At 37.7% G+C, this 20,162-nt stretch overlaps 1 protein-coding gene across 9 annotated transcripts in view; it reads left to right on the top strand.

The window, feature by feature from the left end:
• Window positions 1-18,867: 18,867 nt before the first annotated feature.
• PCBP3 (poly(rC) binding protein 3) overlaps window positions 18,868-20,162 on the top strand; it is an 89,800-nt gene continuing 88,505 nt past the window's right edge. For all 9 annotated transcript variants that reach the window (XM_070732291.1, XM_070732292.1, XM_070732293.1 and 6 more), the window contains exon 1: window positions 18,868-18,936. In XM_070732291.1, coding sequence (XP_070588392.1) covers window positions 18,868-18,936 — 69 coding nt within the window. The remainder of the gene's footprint in view (window positions 18,937-20,162) is intronic.

The raw sequence follows: 20,162 nt of genomic DNA on the forward strand, positions 1-20,162 counted from the left end.
TATTCTTAGAGAAGTAGCCCTGGAGCTGGTTGCTTTAAGTTGGTTATGCTGAGGATGGCTGGGACTGATTGCCTTGCCTTGGTCCCTGGAGGATTCTTTCAGCCAAGGAGGGAATTAGGCAAATGTTTCTGAGAATAGTTCCTGTCATCCACTCCCCCGAGCTTTAGTTTCTTAATTTTGATTTCTTAAAAAAAAAAAAAAACCAATGAAATCTCGGGATTTCCTCTGGATCCCAGGATTGCTAGTAGAGAAAGTTGTTTATGCCCTCCATCAAAAATTATCATTCCGGCCCCCTTCTTGCTGATGTAGCATTGCTGTAGTACTCCATTTCATATCCATTGATTTGTTGGTGTTTCTTCCAGTGCCCCCACATGCAGGTCAGTGTGCAGATCACGGGCACAGGTCTGACTCTGAACTGACCAGGCAGCTTAAAGTAAAGGGATGTATTTGATAATGAAAGATGGATTCATGGAAAACATGGATTCCCAGCAAAAAATTAAACCCCAATTGTAGCAGATCAAGCGAGCCTTTTAGCCATGACCAGCATCATTATCAAAAAATATGCTATCTAGACAAGGCTTACTGCTTGCTCCATGCTCTAAAATATACACAAGTTCAAATGATTTATACAGGGTGGATGACAATGAAGTTTGTCCAGATACTCACAGCAAATTTCATTTAATAGTATTATTAATAATTTTAAAATTATTAATAATTTTAATAGTAACAAATACACATATGATTATATCATCAAAGAAAATTACATTATCAGTTGACTAAATCTTTATAGTTCTTGACTCTATAGGTACTTAATTCAGTGAATCAATGGCACAGTAGTTTTCTTCAGCCAGTTGATACATGCTTTGTTTATTTTACGTATATTTCTGTGTCTTATTGAAATGTACCATATATACAATTTTACATAAAAATAGGTTTTCTGAAATGAATGGTAGCTAAGCAGAATTAATTGTGCTTTGGATAATTCCTAAAGAGCAGATTATTTTAAAACTCAAAGACTCTGTAGGATTTTAATTCAGCTTAAGACTTAGGTGAAGTGTTAGGTGACACTTTTAGAAAAAGCTATGAAGGTCAAATATTTGAGGGGTACATACTGATTACTGATGTCTGTTAAAATCTGGAAGGGTGACATAAATATATATACATGCCCCAAGTCACTTCAATAATATAATTTAGAAAAAATATTAGGTCTTGTTTTCCTATTTTAAATCAATCAAAGTTCTGCTTTGTGCCATTCATTGATATGAAAGACTTTTGGTAGTTTTATATGTAACTTGTATCTAAAGTTTAAAGCAACTTATTTGGGTATCTTCATTTTATTCTCATAATGTGATGAGCCAGTTTGGTCAAGTGGTTAAGGCACCAGGCAAGAAAGTAGGAGGCCATGAGTTCAAATCCCTCCTTAGCAATGAAAATCAGCTGGGTGATTTTGGGTCAGTCATTCTTTCTCAGTCCAGTCTGCCTCACAGCATTGTTGTTGTGGGGAAACTAGGAGGAGAAAGGTGTGTTGAATATGTTCACCATCTTGAATTATTTGCAAAAAATAATGAACTCATTAAATAAAAACAATCCTATGAGGTAGGCTGAATTGACAAGAAAACATTATAGTATGGCTGAGAGTAGACTAGCACCTGAGTCTGCCCAATCTTTGTCTAACATCTCTTTGGCTTATTGACAACTTTAATTTGTAGCAAGAGGAAGGAGACAGAATATGTATACTAGTCCGACTGGCCTATTGCAGTTTTAGAACAGTGATGGCAAATCTATGGCATGGATGGCATAGGTGGCACGCAGAGCCATATCTGAGGGCACTTGAGGCTTTGCCCTATGTCAACTCCAGCACGCATATGCATGCCAACCAGATGATTTTCGACCTTCTGGAGGGCAGGGGAAGGGCCATTTTCACCCATTGGGCTGTTTTCACACTCTCCAGGCTTCAGGAAAGCCTCCAAAGCCTGTGGATGGAGAAAAACAACCCAATAGGCCAACTGGAAGCTTGGAAATGCGGGGGCAGTGGGGGAGGGCTTTCTATATGCATGCACAAGAGGAGGCCATTGCATTATGAGTGTGGGCAAGTGACATCGCCCCATCACATATGTGCGTGCCATTTTGGCACCCAAGCAAAAAAATATTTGCCATCACTGTTCTAGAAGCTATTTAAAAATGAAGAAGAAATTTGTTTAGTTTTCATTTGAACAAGGTAATTTGAACCAATATATTTGATCGTTCCAAAATCAAATTTCTCTGGCATTTTTGATGTACACCGATTTATCTATTAAAAGGTTTAAAATATGTTTAAAATACATATATGAATATAAGCAATATGAAATAGTGCATCGTGTTAAGGAAATTATTTGCAAAGGGAGATGTGCTAGAAATAAAATATAGCTATTAAGGAAATAAAATTAAAACATTAAAACTTGCATATCAAAACATTAAATGCAATAGCACATGATATATTTTCAATGATAATAATCTCTAGATGTTTTAAAATATTACCTATTGACACAAATTTATGCTATGATCATAAGTGGCATGGATTATTAAATAGAGAGCCATATCTTGATTACTTTCACAGAGCACATGCATTCAAATGTAATATTACATTTCAAAAGATTAAATACAAGGCAAATCTGCAAATGAAATGAGGCCATTGAGATTGCTTTGCTCTTGGACTGAGAGGATTTGAGGAGCAGGACTAGATCAACAGACTGAAGGCGGGGTTGATTATTATAGTGATTCTCTGCCCAGGATTAAAGCAAAAGCCAGGAATGATCAGGAATGCACAATTATGTTCTGATAATATAAAGGTGATTGTGTTACATATGAAATACAACTTGTTCCGCTGTCCAGGCAAATGGAACTCTTGCTGGGGTGCATAGGAAAAATGATACTCCATTTTGCATATACAAATTGTAGAGAAATTATGGATTTTTTTTAAAAAAAATCCAGAACAGTTATCTGCAGCATGATTTGTGGCAAATTGTATACAAGGAATAATCTCAACTACACTAACTCACTGAAGGCAAATACAATCTGGGGGAGAGGCCTGGCAAAAGTACAAGTTGCTGTAATATTGTGAATCTGAAATGTATGGCATGATGGTGTTCAAGAGAAGTTTCCATTCTGTTGACCTCACAATAATTGATAGGGAGTAGCCCAAGGCTCTTGCTGTCCTAGGCACTGAGGAGGTCATAAAAATAAAATATACTGGTACATACAAACATAATGTATTTGCTAGACTCCATATGTAGTCATGTGGAATCAATGGAACTTAGCCTGAATCCATTGCTGTAACTATTATAACTTTGATTATACTATAATCAAAGAACAAGAAAAGTGTGTCTAAAGGTATTTCAGATGCTTATAGCCTTAGAGCTTGATCTGGGAGAAGGACATTCCCCCCCCCTTTCTCTGTTCTTGTCCTGTCTCCAACCTTCCCTTCATTGGGAAAGTTGTTGAGTAGGGGGTGTCACTCCAACTCCAACTCCCAGTTGCTGCCACATGAACTGAGTGTCCTGGTCTGTTAGCACCCTTTCATTAATGCCAAGTCATAATTAGCTTGGTCCAGGAATGTTGCCATGGTTGCAGCTGGCATTGAAGTTAGGGTTCACGAGACCTCAATTCTGAATTATGATTTCACAGTTAGGACTCATTACTATAATAATATTATATATAACTAATTTATAGTAGGGTTTATGAGGAAGAATTTTTTCTTTCTACTTAAAAAAATGCAGTTTTCACATGCTGGTATTTAAGTAGTACAGTATTTCTAAGTACTGTGAAAACATAGAATACACAGAGAGGTTTGATCCAAGTGTATTCCTGTCAAAACAAATCATTGTGTATTCAACATCAAGTTCCCCAATTCTGGCTGAAAGTACTGTATACAGATTAGACCAGATTCCACTATAAGACTTCAGTAACTCTTGGATCCAAAATAGATTACAGAAGTTGTTTGGGTGAACCTCTGAATTCCTAACACAACTTCATGAATAGATATAATTGAGGGTAGTCTCTGGATAAGATACAAAGTGAAATATGTCTTCACTTGTCTGCTGTGGTATCTGCTTGAAAGATCTTGAAAAATCTGGAAGGATTTGATCTTCTTGCTGGGTGGCATACTTTCTTGACAGCAGACTACCACAAAATACCCAAATACTTTAAAAATCATTACTTACGTAAAACACTAATAACAATCTGGTTTACTATAAAAAAAAATTACTACACCTCAATACCAAAATGGATATCCCCCAATGAAATAATAACTTTTCCCAATCTTTTCTCGTACTCCAAAACTCTGAGATACCAACAACTACTTGATGAATCAGACGCTCTTATTTCTAAACAACAATTGAACAATCAAGGAATTAATATAGACTGGTTAACATATTTACAAATTAAACTAAAATACGAACAACACAAAAAGCAATTTGGATTTCAAAATAATAATGTAATAGACACGATTCTTTTCGGCCCTTCTACAAAAATGATTTCAAAATTGTACAACTACTTACTAATTCAAGAAAATCCCGAAGAGCAAGTGAAATGTTGTATGATAGCTTGGGCTCAGAATTTTGGATATACGATTAACTTAATTGAGTGGGAGAAAACATGGACATCAAACTATAAAATGACAACTGCAATGTCCTATAAGGAGAACCAAATTAAAATGTTTTATCGTTGGCATTTGCCCCCAGCAAGAATATCCAAAATGTTTCCCAACTTCTCACCGACCTGCTGGAAGTGCAAGATCAAACCTGGAACCTACTACCACACATGGTGGACATGCCCAATTGCACAAAAATACTGGACAACAATTCAATCCCTAATCGACCAAGTCATGTCAATTAAACTACCACTCAAACCTGAGCTCTATCTTTTGGGGATATTCAGACAAAATCTTACTAAGACACAAAAATACCTTATACTACAAATAATAACTGCTGCCAGAATATCATATGCCTCTCTTTGGAAATCCGACCAAGTACCCTCTTTCTTTACAATAATTACGAAAATTAACGAATGTGCTGAAATGTCCAAAATAGCAATGGAAGCACAAAACAAAAATGACTCAGAATATTACGAAGCATGGGAAAGTTGGCATAAATGGGTTTCTCAGAAAAAATACAAAAAATTTTTATTGTAAAGTTTATACATTACCATACCCAAAACTACCTTCAACACTTAAATTAATATTAAAATAAATTAGAAAAGAAGCACCAAAAACTAATCAAATTTGCAACAAGAAAATATATCAAATCTCTTTTTATCTGTTTTCTAACTAACTTAACACACATTACAAACATACTGACTACTTTTAAAATAATTAATCTTTATACACACCCATCATATCATCCACATACTCCCCACCCCACAATTAAACAAAAGTCGTCCATAAAAACGTCTGCATTAAATGCAGACTCTTCTCTCTTTCTTTCTTTTCTTTTTTTATATTCCTTTTTTCTTTTCTTTTCTCCCTTTCTCTTTTTCTTTATTCCACCTCTTTACAACTAAAACTTTAATGTCAACATATGTATACTAAGGAATACTATATTTGAGTTATTTCAAAATATAAATAGTAAGATTAAGAAAATAAGACTTATTACGTTTTTTCTAAAACACTTGTGTACTATAACTCACTTGTATTACAATTTTATTATAATATGTTTTGTTTTTGAATTCTCCCCCCCCTATCCTATCCTACCCCCAACCTTTCATTCTGTCCCCCCTCCCCCCAATCCCCCTCCCTGTTTTTAATTATTCTTGTAAATAAATAAAGTATTTTTCAAAAAAAAAAAAAAAGAAAGATCTGTGGTTAAGATCCTAAGATCTGTGGTTAAAATTTTAGCATTATTTCACAAAGCATAAGTACAATATTAAGATGATTACAGCTCTAGCATTACTATTATTATAACTCTTTGTTTTCTAAGTTTGCTGCTTTATGCTGTCTTTCAAAGGCAGCAAAAATAATAAATCAAAGCAAATAAAAGGAGGTGTGCATTCTTCCATTTTCCCCTCTTTCACCCTTTTCTAGAAATCAGGGCTGTGTGGAAACATGCTAGTGGATAGCTTTTAGATGTTTGCTTTAATGGGACTCTATCTTCCTTTTGCCTTGTCCAACATTTTGGTAATGACTTGCATAGTACTATAAATACCCCTCTTCCTGGAGAGAGGAATTGCCTTGATTTTGCCCCTTCCCCTTAACATTGGTTTGTGAAAGAGACAAGTCCTTACAGGGCACAACAATAGCAAAAATGGTAATAATAATTTTAAAACAACAAGGAATGTTAAATAGTGTAATATTGCTTATTAGTGATTGTAGCCTTGTGGCCATATCAACCTATTTTCTTTTAAAGGAGCTGAAACAAAATCATCTCTTTCACTTGACAATCAATAAGTAAAAGGAATTTACTTTTTACCTTAGTCAATTACATAAACATTGATTAATAGGATGGAGTAAAGCATTTGGTGTGCATAAAAACAAAACAGAACCCATAATGTGCAAAGGGTGATCAAGCACAGAATCTGTTGGGAAGAATATAAGACTCAAGTAGCTTGAAAGGATACCAATATACATAAGTGGAGTTAGTGCAAAAGTTTCTGATACAAAAAGGCACATTTCTAACTAATCCCTAAGCTTACGTAGAAGGCATCCTTCAGTTTTAGAGATTTCCTAGCTTTTCTCTTAAATTAAGACATGTACCACTATCACAATTGTATACCACCCTGAGTCTTCAGAGAGGGGCGGCATACAAATCTAATAAATATATAAAATATATAACATATATACAGTATTTAGTTAAAAACGTGAATCAGAATAAATCTTGAATTGTAAGCTGATAAAAGGGTTAAGAATGCCTGATTCCTGGCATGATACTTTATCTCCCTTCTATGGTAGCTCTTAGAATGGGGGAAAAAAATCTCATAGGACAGACACACTGCTGACAATTGGCTCAGTAGGAAGCCAATATAGACAAAAATATATATTCTAATAAAATATTTTGCATTTTGATGCTGAAATTTTGCACAAAGAGCAACATTTTTTAAACAACATTTTCTCCATTACAACAACTGCAATTTTTATTTGCAATTTAAAAAATGGATAATAATATTTTTTTTAATTGGAGGGGATTACAATAGTCATCTACTGAGTTTCTGCTGAAGAAAGTCACACGCATTTATTTTCTTGCATTGGAATAAGATAAGACGTTTGAAGGAAGGCTGCCCTTTATAAAATTCAGAATCAACCTAGATTTGATATAGTAACAATTTTACTTGCCTTTTTTAGCCCTATAAAGAAACCTTTTCTGAGGGAATGTTCATTTGAGACCAACATTTAATCATGTCTTAATTAAAATGAATCAGAATAAGACCCAAATCTTGAAACAACATATTTAAAATATACCTACAGCAGATCAAAAAAAATTCCAACATGTTCCAACCCTTTTGATTATTTATAGTGATACAGATAAATTGAGCTTCTTCAGACAACTAGAAGCAACTTGGAATGATTTAGCACTGGGTTCCATTCAATGCTAAATTAGAAGATTTGGAAATCTAAACTTTATCTCTGCTATTGACTACCATAAGAAATTCCCAAGTGTTTTACAATCCTGTTTGTTTGTTTGTTTGTTTGTTTGTTTGTTTTTAGTCAGATTAGATGAAATTTGTTTTTAGTCAGATTAGATGAAATTTGCAGCCCTAGAGGAGCACAGAGATAGATATCAACATCTAGATACAACTCACTTCCACTTGGGCAAAAATAAAATGAAAATAAAACAAAGAAACCAGAATTTATGTATAGCCTGTTTCTGGATAGTGAGATTACACCTAACATGCTGCCATGAGTTTTACTTGATGGTCAACATATATGGAACATTTTGAAAAGCATGAATCAGCAGTTTCCCTTACTTGAGTGATAAAACTTGTGATGGTCTTTATTGGAAGAAATGTGAATGACTGCTTTTCCAAAATGGATAGGCTAATTCTTCCCTACAGTATAAGGCCAGCAATTATTGAAGTACAAACTCTATTTTGCCCTCTTGTTATTTAATTGTTATATTAATTTGCACATCAAAGTTTTATAAAATATCCTCCCCGCTGCCCAGTTTCCCTAAGAACTTCCTCCCTGAAGATTGACATGCAGATGATTTAGTACTTCGTAACATTTATTGAAATAAGGAAAGTCTTGCAAACGCTCATTATTAAGAAAGAACTGTTCACAAAAATGAAACATACAAATTAATAGAATATTAAATATCCATTACACTGAATCTAGACACATAATATATATTATGAAATTGAAAATAGGATATAGGTCATAGATTGTTGCTGTATGAAAAGAAATTTAATGTCTGCTTCAAATAACTTCATTTATATATATTGTCAATATGAAGATACGAAAAACAATTACAATTTTTTGAGGCAATTTAAATTTAGGAGAGGTAGATATTGATAATCCATTCTTGATTATTTTAAAAACATACTTCCTGCATCTGATATTTCTTTTTTAACAATCAATGTCATGTTTCTTCTGATCAAATTTGAAACATGCTCTTGCATGTTTATAGTTGACATTTCCATAGACTCTTGCAAAAAGTAAAATTTCAATTCTGATTGATCTTTGTGTTTTTGTCATTACTTGTCTACATATAGTTTGAAATCTCAGGTTTACAGCAGAGACTGTCTTTGAATATTATCAATTTTAAAACAATGAGCAAGAAGAAAGAAAAATAAATCCATTCATGCTCTAGCAAAATATCAGACTTTCCCAACAAGTGAGAACAATAGGATAAGAAAACTTGAATACAGTTAAAAATAAAATTTAATCATTCTGAGGAGCAGTAGTCAAAGATTCTGCAGTACATATTTAATACTCCCTATGCATGGTATTTGGGTAATTATTAATGTATGTATTACATAAAGGAATGGGAAGCAAAAGAAAAATTCTGATTAATTTATTAAAGTATATAACTCAAGTGAGGGCACATTTAGAATAAAAGCAATACAGAAAGTCCTTTATTTATTTGTTTGTTTGTTTGTTTGTTTGTTTGTTTGTATGCCGCCCCTCTCCGGAGACTCAGGGCGGCTAACAGCAACAATAAAGCAGTGTACAATAGTAGTCTGATGTTAGAAACAATTAAAAACCCATTAATATAAAAAACCAAACATACATACATACTATGCATAGAATTGTAAAGGCCTAGGGGGAAGAGGGTCTCAATTCCCCCATGCCTGATGGCAGAGGTGGGTTTTAAGCAGCTTACGAAAGGCAAGGAGGGTGGGGGAAATTCTAATCTTTGGGGGGAGTTGGTTCCAGAGGGCCGGGGCTGCCACAGAGAAGGCTCTTCCCCTGGGTCCCGCCAAGCGACATTCTTTAGTTGACGGGACCCGGAGGAGATCCACTCTGTGGGACCTAACTGGTCGCTAGGATTCGTGCAGCAGAAGGCGGTCCCTGAGATAATCTGGTCCAGTGCCATGAAGGGCTTTATAGGTCATAACCAACACTTTGAATTGTGATCGGAAACTGATCGGCAACCAATGCAGACTGCAGAGTGTTGGTGTAACATGAGCATAACATTTAGCCTGGGATAGTGGATATTCTTCTATCCTGGTGCTTCTTGACCGCTCAGCAGCTTTCAATGCCATTTACCATGATATTCTTCTGCGCCGATTTGAGGGGCTGGGAGTGGGAGGCACCGTTTTACTGTGGTTTTCCTCTCACCTCCTCTCCGGTTGACCACAGTTGGTGTGGGTGGGGGACAGAGATTGTCTCCTAGGCTCCTTCATTGTGGGGTACCGAACAGAACAGAACGGAACGGAACAGAATAGAAATTCATTATTGGCCAAGTGTGATTGGACACACAAGGAATTTGTCTTGGTGCACATGCTCTCCGTGTACATAAAAAAATAGATTTGTCAAGAATCAGAGGTATAATACTTAATGATTGTCATAGGGGTCAAATAAGCAATGAAGAAACAATCAATATTAATAAAAATCTTAGGATACAAGCAACAAGTTACTGTCTGTATGCAGATTCATCATTGTCTCAAATGAGTCCGATCATTGTTGTATCATCTGTAAACTTCAGTAGTTTAACAGATGGATCATTTGAGATGCAGTCATTGGTGTATAGAGAGAAGAGAAGTGGTGAGAATACACAGCCTTGGGGGGGGGGGCTGTGCTAATTGTACGTGTATTATTTTATTTATTTATTATTTATTAATTTGATTTGTATGTCGACCCTCTCCGAGGACTCGGGGTGGCTCACAACATATCAAAAGAACATAGCAAATAATTAAAAATCCAATTAATATGACTAAAAAGACTTAAAACATCCAATATAGTTTAAAAACATTCATCATCATTAACTCTACAAAACATACTAAGACACAGGTTGGTTAGGGGGCTAGGATCTAATAGCCCCAGGTCTGGTGGCATAAATAGGTCTTTAAACTTTTACGGAAGGCAAGGTGGGTGGGGACAGTGTGAATCTCCAGGGGGAGCTGATTCCAGAGGGCTGGGATCCCCACAGAGAAGGTTCTTCCCATAGGCCCCGCCAACTGACATTGTCTGGCTGATGTGACCCTGAGGATGCTGACTCTGTGGGACCGGACCGGGCGCTGGGATTCGTGCGGCAGAAGGTGTTCTCGGAGGTAATCTGGCCCGATGCCATGTAGGGCTTTGTATGTCATAACCAACACTTTGAATTGTGTCTGGAAATTAATCGGCAGCCAATGCAATCCGCGGAGTGATTGTGAAATATGTGTATGCCTTGGGAGGCCCATAACCGCTCGCCCGGCTACACTTTGGACAATTTAAAGTTTCCAAACACTTTTCAAAGGTAGTCCCATGTAGATAGCATTGCAGTAATTGAACCTCAAGGTGATAAGGGCATGAGTGACCATGAGCAAAGACTCCCTGTCCAAATAGGGGAGCAATTAGTGCACCAAGCAAATCTGGGCAAAGGCCTCCCTCGCCACAGCCGAAAGATGGTGTTCTAAAGTCAGCTGTGGATCAAGGAGGATGCCCAAGTTGCAGACCCTCTCTGAGGGGGTCAGTAACTCCCCCCCTGAGGGTAATGGACAGACAGATGAACCTCTCCTTGGGAGGCAGTACCCACAGCCACTCTGTCTTGTCTGGATTGAGCTTGAGTCTGTTGGCACCCATCCAGATCCTGACAGTCTCCAGATGCCATCACATTACTTCTACTGCTTCACTGAGTGTACACGGGGTGGAGATGTACAGCTGAGTATCATCAGCATACTGGAGGTAATTCACCCCATGCCCTTGGTTGATCTCACCCAGCGGTTTCATGTAGATATTAAACAGCAGGGGGGAGAGGACCGACCCCTGTGGTACCCCACAAGGTAGGGAACTAAGATTCGACCTCTGACCCCCCATTAACACCGACTTTGACTGACCAGAGAGCTAGGAGGAGAATCACCGCAGGACGGTGCCTCCCACTCCCAACCCCTCCAGTCGGTGCAGAAGGATACCATGGTCGATGGTATTGAATACTGCTGAGAGGTCAAGGAGCACCAGGACAGAAGATAAACCCATGTACCGGGCCCGCCAGAGATCATCCATCAGTGCGACCAAAACAGCTTTTCCTAGCTTCACCTGCTGTTTCCTTTCTGTTAGGGCAGTTCTCTCCCCCCTACTGTTTAACATCTACATGAAACTACCGGGTAAGATCATCTGAAGGCATGGGATGAGTTTCCAACACTACGTTGATGACACTCAGCTGTGCATTTTCACCCCATGTCAACAGGTTCAAGCTCAACCCTGACAAGATGAAGTGGCTGTGGGTTCTGCCTTCCAAAGATAATTCCATCTGTCCTTCCATTACTCTGGGGGTGGATTTTGACCCCCTCAGAGAGGGTTCGCAACTTGGAAGTCCTCCTTGATCCACAGCTGAGGCTAGGGCAACATTTTTTAGCTGTGGCTAGGGGGACTTTTGCACAGGTTCGCCTGGTGCACCATATGCGGCCCTATTTGGATAGTCTTTTCTCACAGTCACTCATACCCTTATCACCTCGAGGCTCGATTACTGCAATGAGCTCTACATGGGGCTATCTTTAAAGAACATTCAGAGACTTCAATTAGTCCAGAATGCAGTCGCGCAAGCTGCTATGGGTTTACCCAGATAAACCCATATAGCTCCATCACTCTGCAAGTTGCACTGGCTTTCGATCTGTCTCCAAATACAATTTAAAGTGTTGGTTATTACCTATAAAACCCTAGATGGCTTAGGACCAGATTACTTACACGACTATCTTCTGCCTCACATGTTCCAGAGGCTGACTAGATCCCACAGAGTTGGCCTTCTTCAGGTTCCATCAGCCAAGCAGTGCTGACTGGTAGGACCATGGGTAAGGGCTTTCACTGTGCTGGCTCCGGTCCTCTGGAATCAACTCTCCCCAGAGATTTGCACTGCCTCTACCCTCCTGGCCTTTCAAAAAACTTTAAAAACATGGCTTTGCTGGCAGGTCTGGGGCCGTTGAGTGATAACACTCTGCTCTGGCCAGTAATATGCTAGTAGTAATGGATAAGTGATGGATGAATTTTTTTTAAAATTTTTTTTTAAATATTTGGGGGTTTATATGTTATATCTTTGATTCATTCTGTACGTCGCCCTGAGTTCATTAGGAGAAAGGCAGCCTATAAATTTAAGTAATAAATAAATAATAAATAAATGAACCATTCAATGTTATGATGGTGCTAAAAAAGTGACTTACAAAAGTTCTCACATATCTGATTGTTGCAACATCCTGTGGGCATGTGATCAAAATTTGGGCACATGGTAATTGTGGGAATGGCGGCATATAAATTCAATTAATAATAATAATAATAATAATAATAATAATAATGTCTTTACAATGGAAGAAAACAGATTTTATTTATTTATTTGTTTGTTTGTTTGTTTGTTTGTTTGATTGATTAATTAATTAATTAATTAATTAATTATTAGAGTTGAAAAGGACCTTGCAGGTTATCAAGTCCAACCCCCTGCTCAAGCAGGAAACCCTACACCACCCCAACCAGATGGTAGTTCAATTTTCTTTTGAATGTGTCAAGTGATGGGGTGTTCACAACCTCTGCTGGCAGGCTGTTCCACTGGTTGATCGCTCTCACCATCAGAAAGTTCTCCTTATTTCTAGGTTGAATCTCTCCTTGGTCAATTTTCATCTGTTGCTCCTGGTCTGACTCTCTGGTGCCCTGGAAAATAGTGTGACCCCCTCCTCTCTGTGGCAACCCCTCAAATATCTGTATACTGCTATCATGTCCCTTCTGGCCCTCCTTTCTGCTAAACTATCTATCTATTCCAGCAATCTCTCTTCATATATCTTGGCTTCCAGTCCCTTTATTATTTTAGCTGCTCTTTTCTGTACTTTCTCTAGAGTTTCAATGTCCTTTTTGTAGTGGGGTGACCAAAATTGAATGCGGTACTCTAGGTATGGTGTGACTAGGGTAGTGATGGTGAACCTTTTTTTCCCTTGTGTACCAAAATATCATGCTTTTCCCAACCCCCGGAGGCCCTCTGGAGGCTGGAATTGTCCTGTTTCCCAATTTCTGGTGTGCCCAGTGGCTGGCACACACATGCACATTGGAGCTGAGCTAGGGCAATGGCTAACGTGCCAGAAGATATGGCTCCACGTGCCACCTATGGCACCCATGCCATAGGCTCGCCATCACTGGACTAGGGCATACCTCCTTAGTCTTGGAGTGTATCCCGCTGTTGATGCAGTTTAAGATTGTGTTGGCTTTTTTAGCTGCCGCTGCAAGTTGCCGACTCATATTTAGTTGGTTATCCACCAAAACTCCAAGATCTCTCTCACAGTTGCTGCTGTTAAGTGTGGTTTCTCCCAATTTGCATGCATGTCTTAGATTTTTCTTACCTAGGTGTAAGATTTTGCTTTTTTCAACATTAAATTTCATTTTGTTAGTTTGAGCCCATAGTACTAATCTATCTAGATCTTTCTGTATTTTGAGCCTATCCTCTGAGGTATTGGCTTGGTGTTCAGTCTGACTGCATGATTCATCTAATGACCATATGAGCTACTTAACAACTTCAGAAAAGGACATTAAATCGGGAATAGCTCACTTAACAATTGCCTCACTTGGCAACATAGGTTCCTCTCATTTGTGGTCATATGATGAGGACTACCTGTAAAGAGTAAACGGATGGGGGAGATATGGGGAGAAAGAAAATAAAGTGTGATTGCAAAAGAAATTTGTGGTCATATGATGAGGACTACCTGTAAAGAGTAAACGGATGGGGGAGATATGGGGAGAAATAAAATAAAGTGTGATTGCAAAAGAAATTGTAGTAATATTTTTATGTGGCCAAAAACATTCAGCTGTCACAAGCAATTATTTATTTAGGAACAAGATATAAAAATGTTCAGCAGTCTAAATACAAATGTGGCAGAATAAGTCACAACATGATTTTTAAAAAATCTTACTTTCTTCTAAATAACTTCAAGAGAATATGAAAGCGATAGGTTCATGGAAAAGATCATTCATATTCCATCCGATTATGAAATATGTTCTTAGATAGATGTAGAACAGGGTGTCAAACTCAAGACCTGGGGGCTGGATCCGGCCTGCAAGGTACTTAGATCTGGCCTGCCGGGCCACCCTCAAAACAACGAAGGGCCGGTCTGTGGAGCTTCTGCCAAAGAAAATAGGCTCCTGAGCTCCATTTTCGGCTGCCACAGCCTCCTGCAACCCTCTGAAAGTGAAAATGGAGTTACTGTGCAGCCCCCCCCCCCATGGCAGCCAAAAACGGAGCTCAGGAGCCTATTCACAGAAGAATAAAATTCCAGGGACCTTATTTTTTCCATAATAACCTTTCCAAGTAAAACTGGTAAAAGTTAATCAGATAAAAGTCCTCGGAGAGGGGCGGCCAACCAACCAACCAACCAAACAAACAAACAAACAAACAAACAAACAAACAAACAACCAATCAATCAATTTTATAGACAAACTAAATGACTTGTCAGCTGAGATGTCCTATTCATAGCTACATTCAGCTTGATTTAATTTATAATTACAGATCCTTACTGAAAAAATCAAAATATAAAATAGGCGTCAGTTCCCCTAGTTGCCATTAAACAATTATAAAAATATCACAGGAGCTAATGGAAACGACTGATGCTTATCCAACAAAGATACCATCTTAATTAAAGATGTATTTTATCCCCATCTAATAAACATGCTAGACAAGACTGAAGTTTGTTCGTTTGTTTGATTGATTGATTTCTATGCCGCCCTTCTCAAGGCGACTCAGGGCAGTGTTATAAATGTAACAATATGTAAGAAATCTCAATTGTTATAAAAGGATTATACAAATTACTAAAAAAATATCAAAAACCCCATACACAGTCATACACATTCATCCATTTCAATCATACATAGTATCGTCCGGAAACAATCTCATCACTCAGGGCCCCCATGCCCACTGGCAGAGGTAGGTCTTCAAAGCTTTTATCTTTTATTAGACCATCCTTTGAAGTAGAATGTCCAACTTTTGTTCTGTTGCCTGCATTAAAAATAGCTAACTGATTGTTAAATTTAAATTAATTTTAAACTTGTTAAAATCTTTCAATATATTTGTCTTTGACAAATTGACAAACTGTAATTGAACTAGAAATTAGAGTTTATGGCAGTCATTAAGCAGATCATCATATGACTATCCAATTTTATGACCTTTTTTGCAGCAGTTATTAAGCAAAGTTACAAACACCGCAGTTGTCTAGTACACCCATTGCAGCCAATGGATGCTTTTCTAAGAAATCAGAAGTAAAAGCCAGTTTCTTGTTGAAACTAAAATCATATATTGAGGTCACATGACTATCTGATACTGAAAACTGCTATAAATTTTTATTTATTTATTTATTTATTTATTTATTTTTGTCAAGTACATATGGGTAGAATAGAAAGATATAACAATGTTTATATACATGATACTAGTAAGAGAGAAATATTAGGACAGGGGATGGAAGGCACACCGATGCACTTATGCACGCCCCTTACTGACCTCTTAGGAATCGGGAGAGGTCAACAGTGGATGGTCTAAGGGTAAAGTTTTGGGGGTTAGGTGATGATACTACAGAGTCTGGTATGCATCACCAACTCAGTTACTAAAGTCGTATTTCCTGCAGTCGAGTTTGGTGCGGTTTAATTTAAGTTTGTATCTGTTGTGTGCTTGTATGTTGTTGTGATTGAATCTAAAGTAGTTGTTGACAGGAAGGACGTTGTAGCAGGTGATTTTATGGACTATGCTTAGGTCATGTTTAAATCGATGTAGTTCAAAGCCTTCTAAACCTAGGATTGTAAGTCTAGTTGCAGTGGGTATTCTGTTGTGAGTGGAGGACTCTTCTAGTAAAATATCTCTGGACATTTTCTAGAATATTTATGTCCGAAATGCGGTGTGGGTTTCAGACAGATGAGCTGTATTCAAGTTTTGTATGTTCTGGTTAGTAGTGTGAGATTACCTGAGCAGAAACTACGCAGGATTAGGTTAAACAACTCTTGAAGCCTTTTTGGCGATATTGTTGAAGTGGGCTTTGGCACTTAGGTCATTTGATATGAGTATTCCAGGGTCTTTTATGGAGTGAGGGTTGTCTGTAAGGTCTTGTTTGTGCAGTTTGTATTTGATGTTCTGATTCTTTTTGCCAATGTGCATTCTTGGTTGAGATTTGGAGTTGCCAGATGTTTGATCATTCAGACACAAAGTCAAGGTCTTTTTGGAAAGTAGCTATGTTGTCGGTGGTGTTGAAAAGTTTTACACTGTCATTGAAGAGAACGCATTTGCTTGTAATCTGGTCACAAAGGTCATTTATATAGAGTACGAAGAGTGTTGGTACAAGTACGCTGCCTTGGGGTACGCCGCTGTTAACCGGAACAGGATTGGATATGGCTCTCCCTATTTTGACAACTTGTCTGTTTGATAGGAACTCAATTATCCAGCTATGGTGGGATCCTGAGATGACATAGGATTTGAGTTTTAGAAGTAGTTTGTCATGAACCACTGAGTCGAAGGCTTTACAGAAGTCAATGTAAATTGCATCTATTGATTTGCCCTGGTCGAGATGTGTAGTCCATATATTTTTGCAGTGAAGGAGTTGCAGGTTGCAAGATTTTTTTCTGAAACCAAATTGTTTGTTAGAGAGTAGGTTGTTAGTTTCTAGGTGGACGGTAATTGATTGGTTTATGGTTGATTCCATGACTTTGCATATGACGCAGCATAGAGAGATTGGTCTGTAGTTTTCAACTAGACTGGGATTTCCTTTTTTGAAGATGGGGATGACTGTTGCTTGTGACCATAGCTTTGGTAGTGAGCTGGTCCTGAATGTGGGCCAGTTGCCAAGCACGCAAAATGAGATGACATCCCGGGGGATGGCATTGGGTAGAACTTTGAAACTGAGTCGTAAGTAGCTTTGAGTAGATTCATCTTAACTTTGCTAGGTGACTGGTGGTAAACCTAGGACTATCTGTATTAGTAGGGTTTTAAAGGTATAATATAGATGTCAATATATTTGTATACAAATTATATACAAAACATGTATTCAAGAAGTGTGAATTTAAAATATTCCTTGCTCTTGTTTTCTTGACAATGTTTGAGCATTCTGCAGTGGTATAATTAACTGAAATAAACAAACATAAAATAAGAGGACTATAGTTTAAAGAGGAATGGAATCTGCATTTCATTATACTGTATGTCTTATTCCAGTATTTCCCAGTATGTGCATCCAGTAGTCAGACCCTCAGGCTTTTCTAATAAAAGTATAAATAATCCATTTCATGATTTCTTTAAAATTAAGTACATGATAATGAAATACACAAAGAATAAAGTCTCTAGTCTAAGCTAGAAAATGTAAGTAACTAACCAATACTTTCTAAAATGGTTTTCAACCTTTTTCTATATCTGTATCACTATATGTATTGATGTAGCTGATATGTCCATTAAGGTTCTGACAAAAATGCTTATCTTTCACCAGTACAATGAAAAAAGGCTAATGTAGCTCTCCTGCATGCTGAAGCATGAAGCGTGTATAATTTAATAGCAATGATAAATCTTAAAGCCGGGAGCATTTGGCTAACACATGACCCACTTTTTCAATCAATTGGAAATATTTACATAACAGCTTGATTTTCATGCTTTATATTTGCCAGACACAAAAAAATACCATAGCCCATGTGGACAATTTCCAAAATTGGGGTCTTTCTTCAAAATAAATTCCACTGCCAAAGACTGATAATCCTAGTAGTTAAAACAGTAGACTAGGAAACAGGAGACAGAGTTCTAGCCCTGCATTGAACGGCAAGTGAGTGGCCTTGGGCCAGTCTTTCTTTCTTTTTCAGCCTAATCAACCTTACAGGCTTATTGGAGGAAAAACAGGAGGAAGAAGGAGTATTAAATATGTTCATCAACTTAAGTTATTGATAGAAATAATCAAGATGGGATTTTTAAAAAATCTTTTAAAAATTGCAATAAAAAGATTTGAGGCAAAAAAATAGAATTTCAATTCTGGTATAATACAAAATACTTTCACATGTGAGAAATTGAATAATGGTGGCAGGAGAGCTATACTATATATATAAGTGGCCTCTGTGGTGAGAAGGGTTTATTGAGATTGCTGAATAGAAATTTATCCTCACCTTTAGCCCTGAAGCTGCAGCTAATGTGCTGAGTGACAACAAATATTTATTTTATTTGTTTATCCTACAAAAGGAGCATTTGCTTTTTCATTGGCAGGTGATCTCCCGTGGAGATACATCTTTATTTCTTTGAGTTTCCAAACTTTCTACATCATCCAAATATTCCAAGACAAAATATGGAATCTAAAGTCTCTGAAGGTGGTCTGAATGTGACTCTCACCATCAGATTATTGATGCATGGAAAGGTGAGCAGTACTGAAGTGTTTTCACATCATCACTTCTAATTTGCACTAAAATTAATAATAAGGTAGTGAAATAAGATGAAATAAGTAATAAATCATGTAAAAACACTTACCTAACAAAACTGTTAGCTTTCTGCTAAACAAAATGTTAAACATGTAAGTGTAGCAAATTGATTATGAATTATGTTCTCTCTTGCTTTTTTCAAAACCTCTTGTTCTCAAGATGGCGATCCGTGCAGATGCTTAATTACATCGCTAGGCAGTGAAAGTTTAAAAAAGTTAAAATAACTCAACTATAGATTTAGCAAAATCAGCAAAAACAGCAAACCAGATTCAACTTAACAATAAGGAACCAGATTCAACTTAATAATAAGGAACCACGAGAGACAACAAGAAACTCAAAGCAGCAAACGGAGGTGAGTGAGGGAGGGAGTGAAACAGAGAGCACCTTACCAGAGAGAAAGAGAAAAGAAAAACCACGCTGTCATTTACTAAAGTGTAAAGTAAGAGAGACGGAACCAAAAAATACCTAACAGAGGGAGTACATTACCAGAGAGAGAAAGAGAAAGGCAACCTATGTATATAACTCTGCCATTACCCAGCTGAGGCAACCCGATTAGTTCTGCTGCTCCCCAGCTGATTTAAATTACTTCCATGCTATAGAAACCTCCCAGCTGATCTCCATACTGTTTTAACTGCAATTGCAACTAAAGTGCCTGCCGAAGCAGCACCAAGCAAGACAAACAAGGCACAGCCGATTCCCCACAGCCCTGCAATTTAAATTGGGGGAAAGGTGAACCTCCAAGAGCCCTATTCCCTAGCCAGCCCTACACAACTGACTCCAATAAGCCCAACAAAGTTACCTGAGAGCTTGCAAAGAAAAGTCCTCAGTGAAGAGCCATCAGCCTCCTGCAGCTCATTTCAACAGCGTTAGGAGCCAACTGACTCTGCAAATGCCTGAGCCTTCCCAATGCTGATTTAGGATTAGGCACCGCCATTACCACGTGTTCCATCAATTTAACAAAGACCAAGAGACTTCCTGTGGTCTCGGAAGTGAAAGCTTCTATCAATTTGAAAAGTCACCTCATCTGGCAGCAACGCTCCAGCTCCCCTAGTGGTTGGGAGGGATCCTAGCAATCATATTTTCAGATATATCTACCAGCCAAGCTATCAACTAAGGCTTGAGACATCTGAAGCTTGTAAACCAGGGCTAGGGCCTTGTTCCCGAC

This window comes from Erythrolamprus reginae, chromosome 1, assembly GCF_031021105.1.
Source record: "Erythrolamprus reginae isolate rEryReg1 chromosome 1, rEryReg1.hap1, whole genome shotgun sequence".
Taxonomy (NCBI): domain Eukaryota; kingdom Metazoa; phylum Chordata; class Lepidosauria; order Squamata; family Dipsadidae; genus Erythrolamprus; species Erythrolamprus reginae.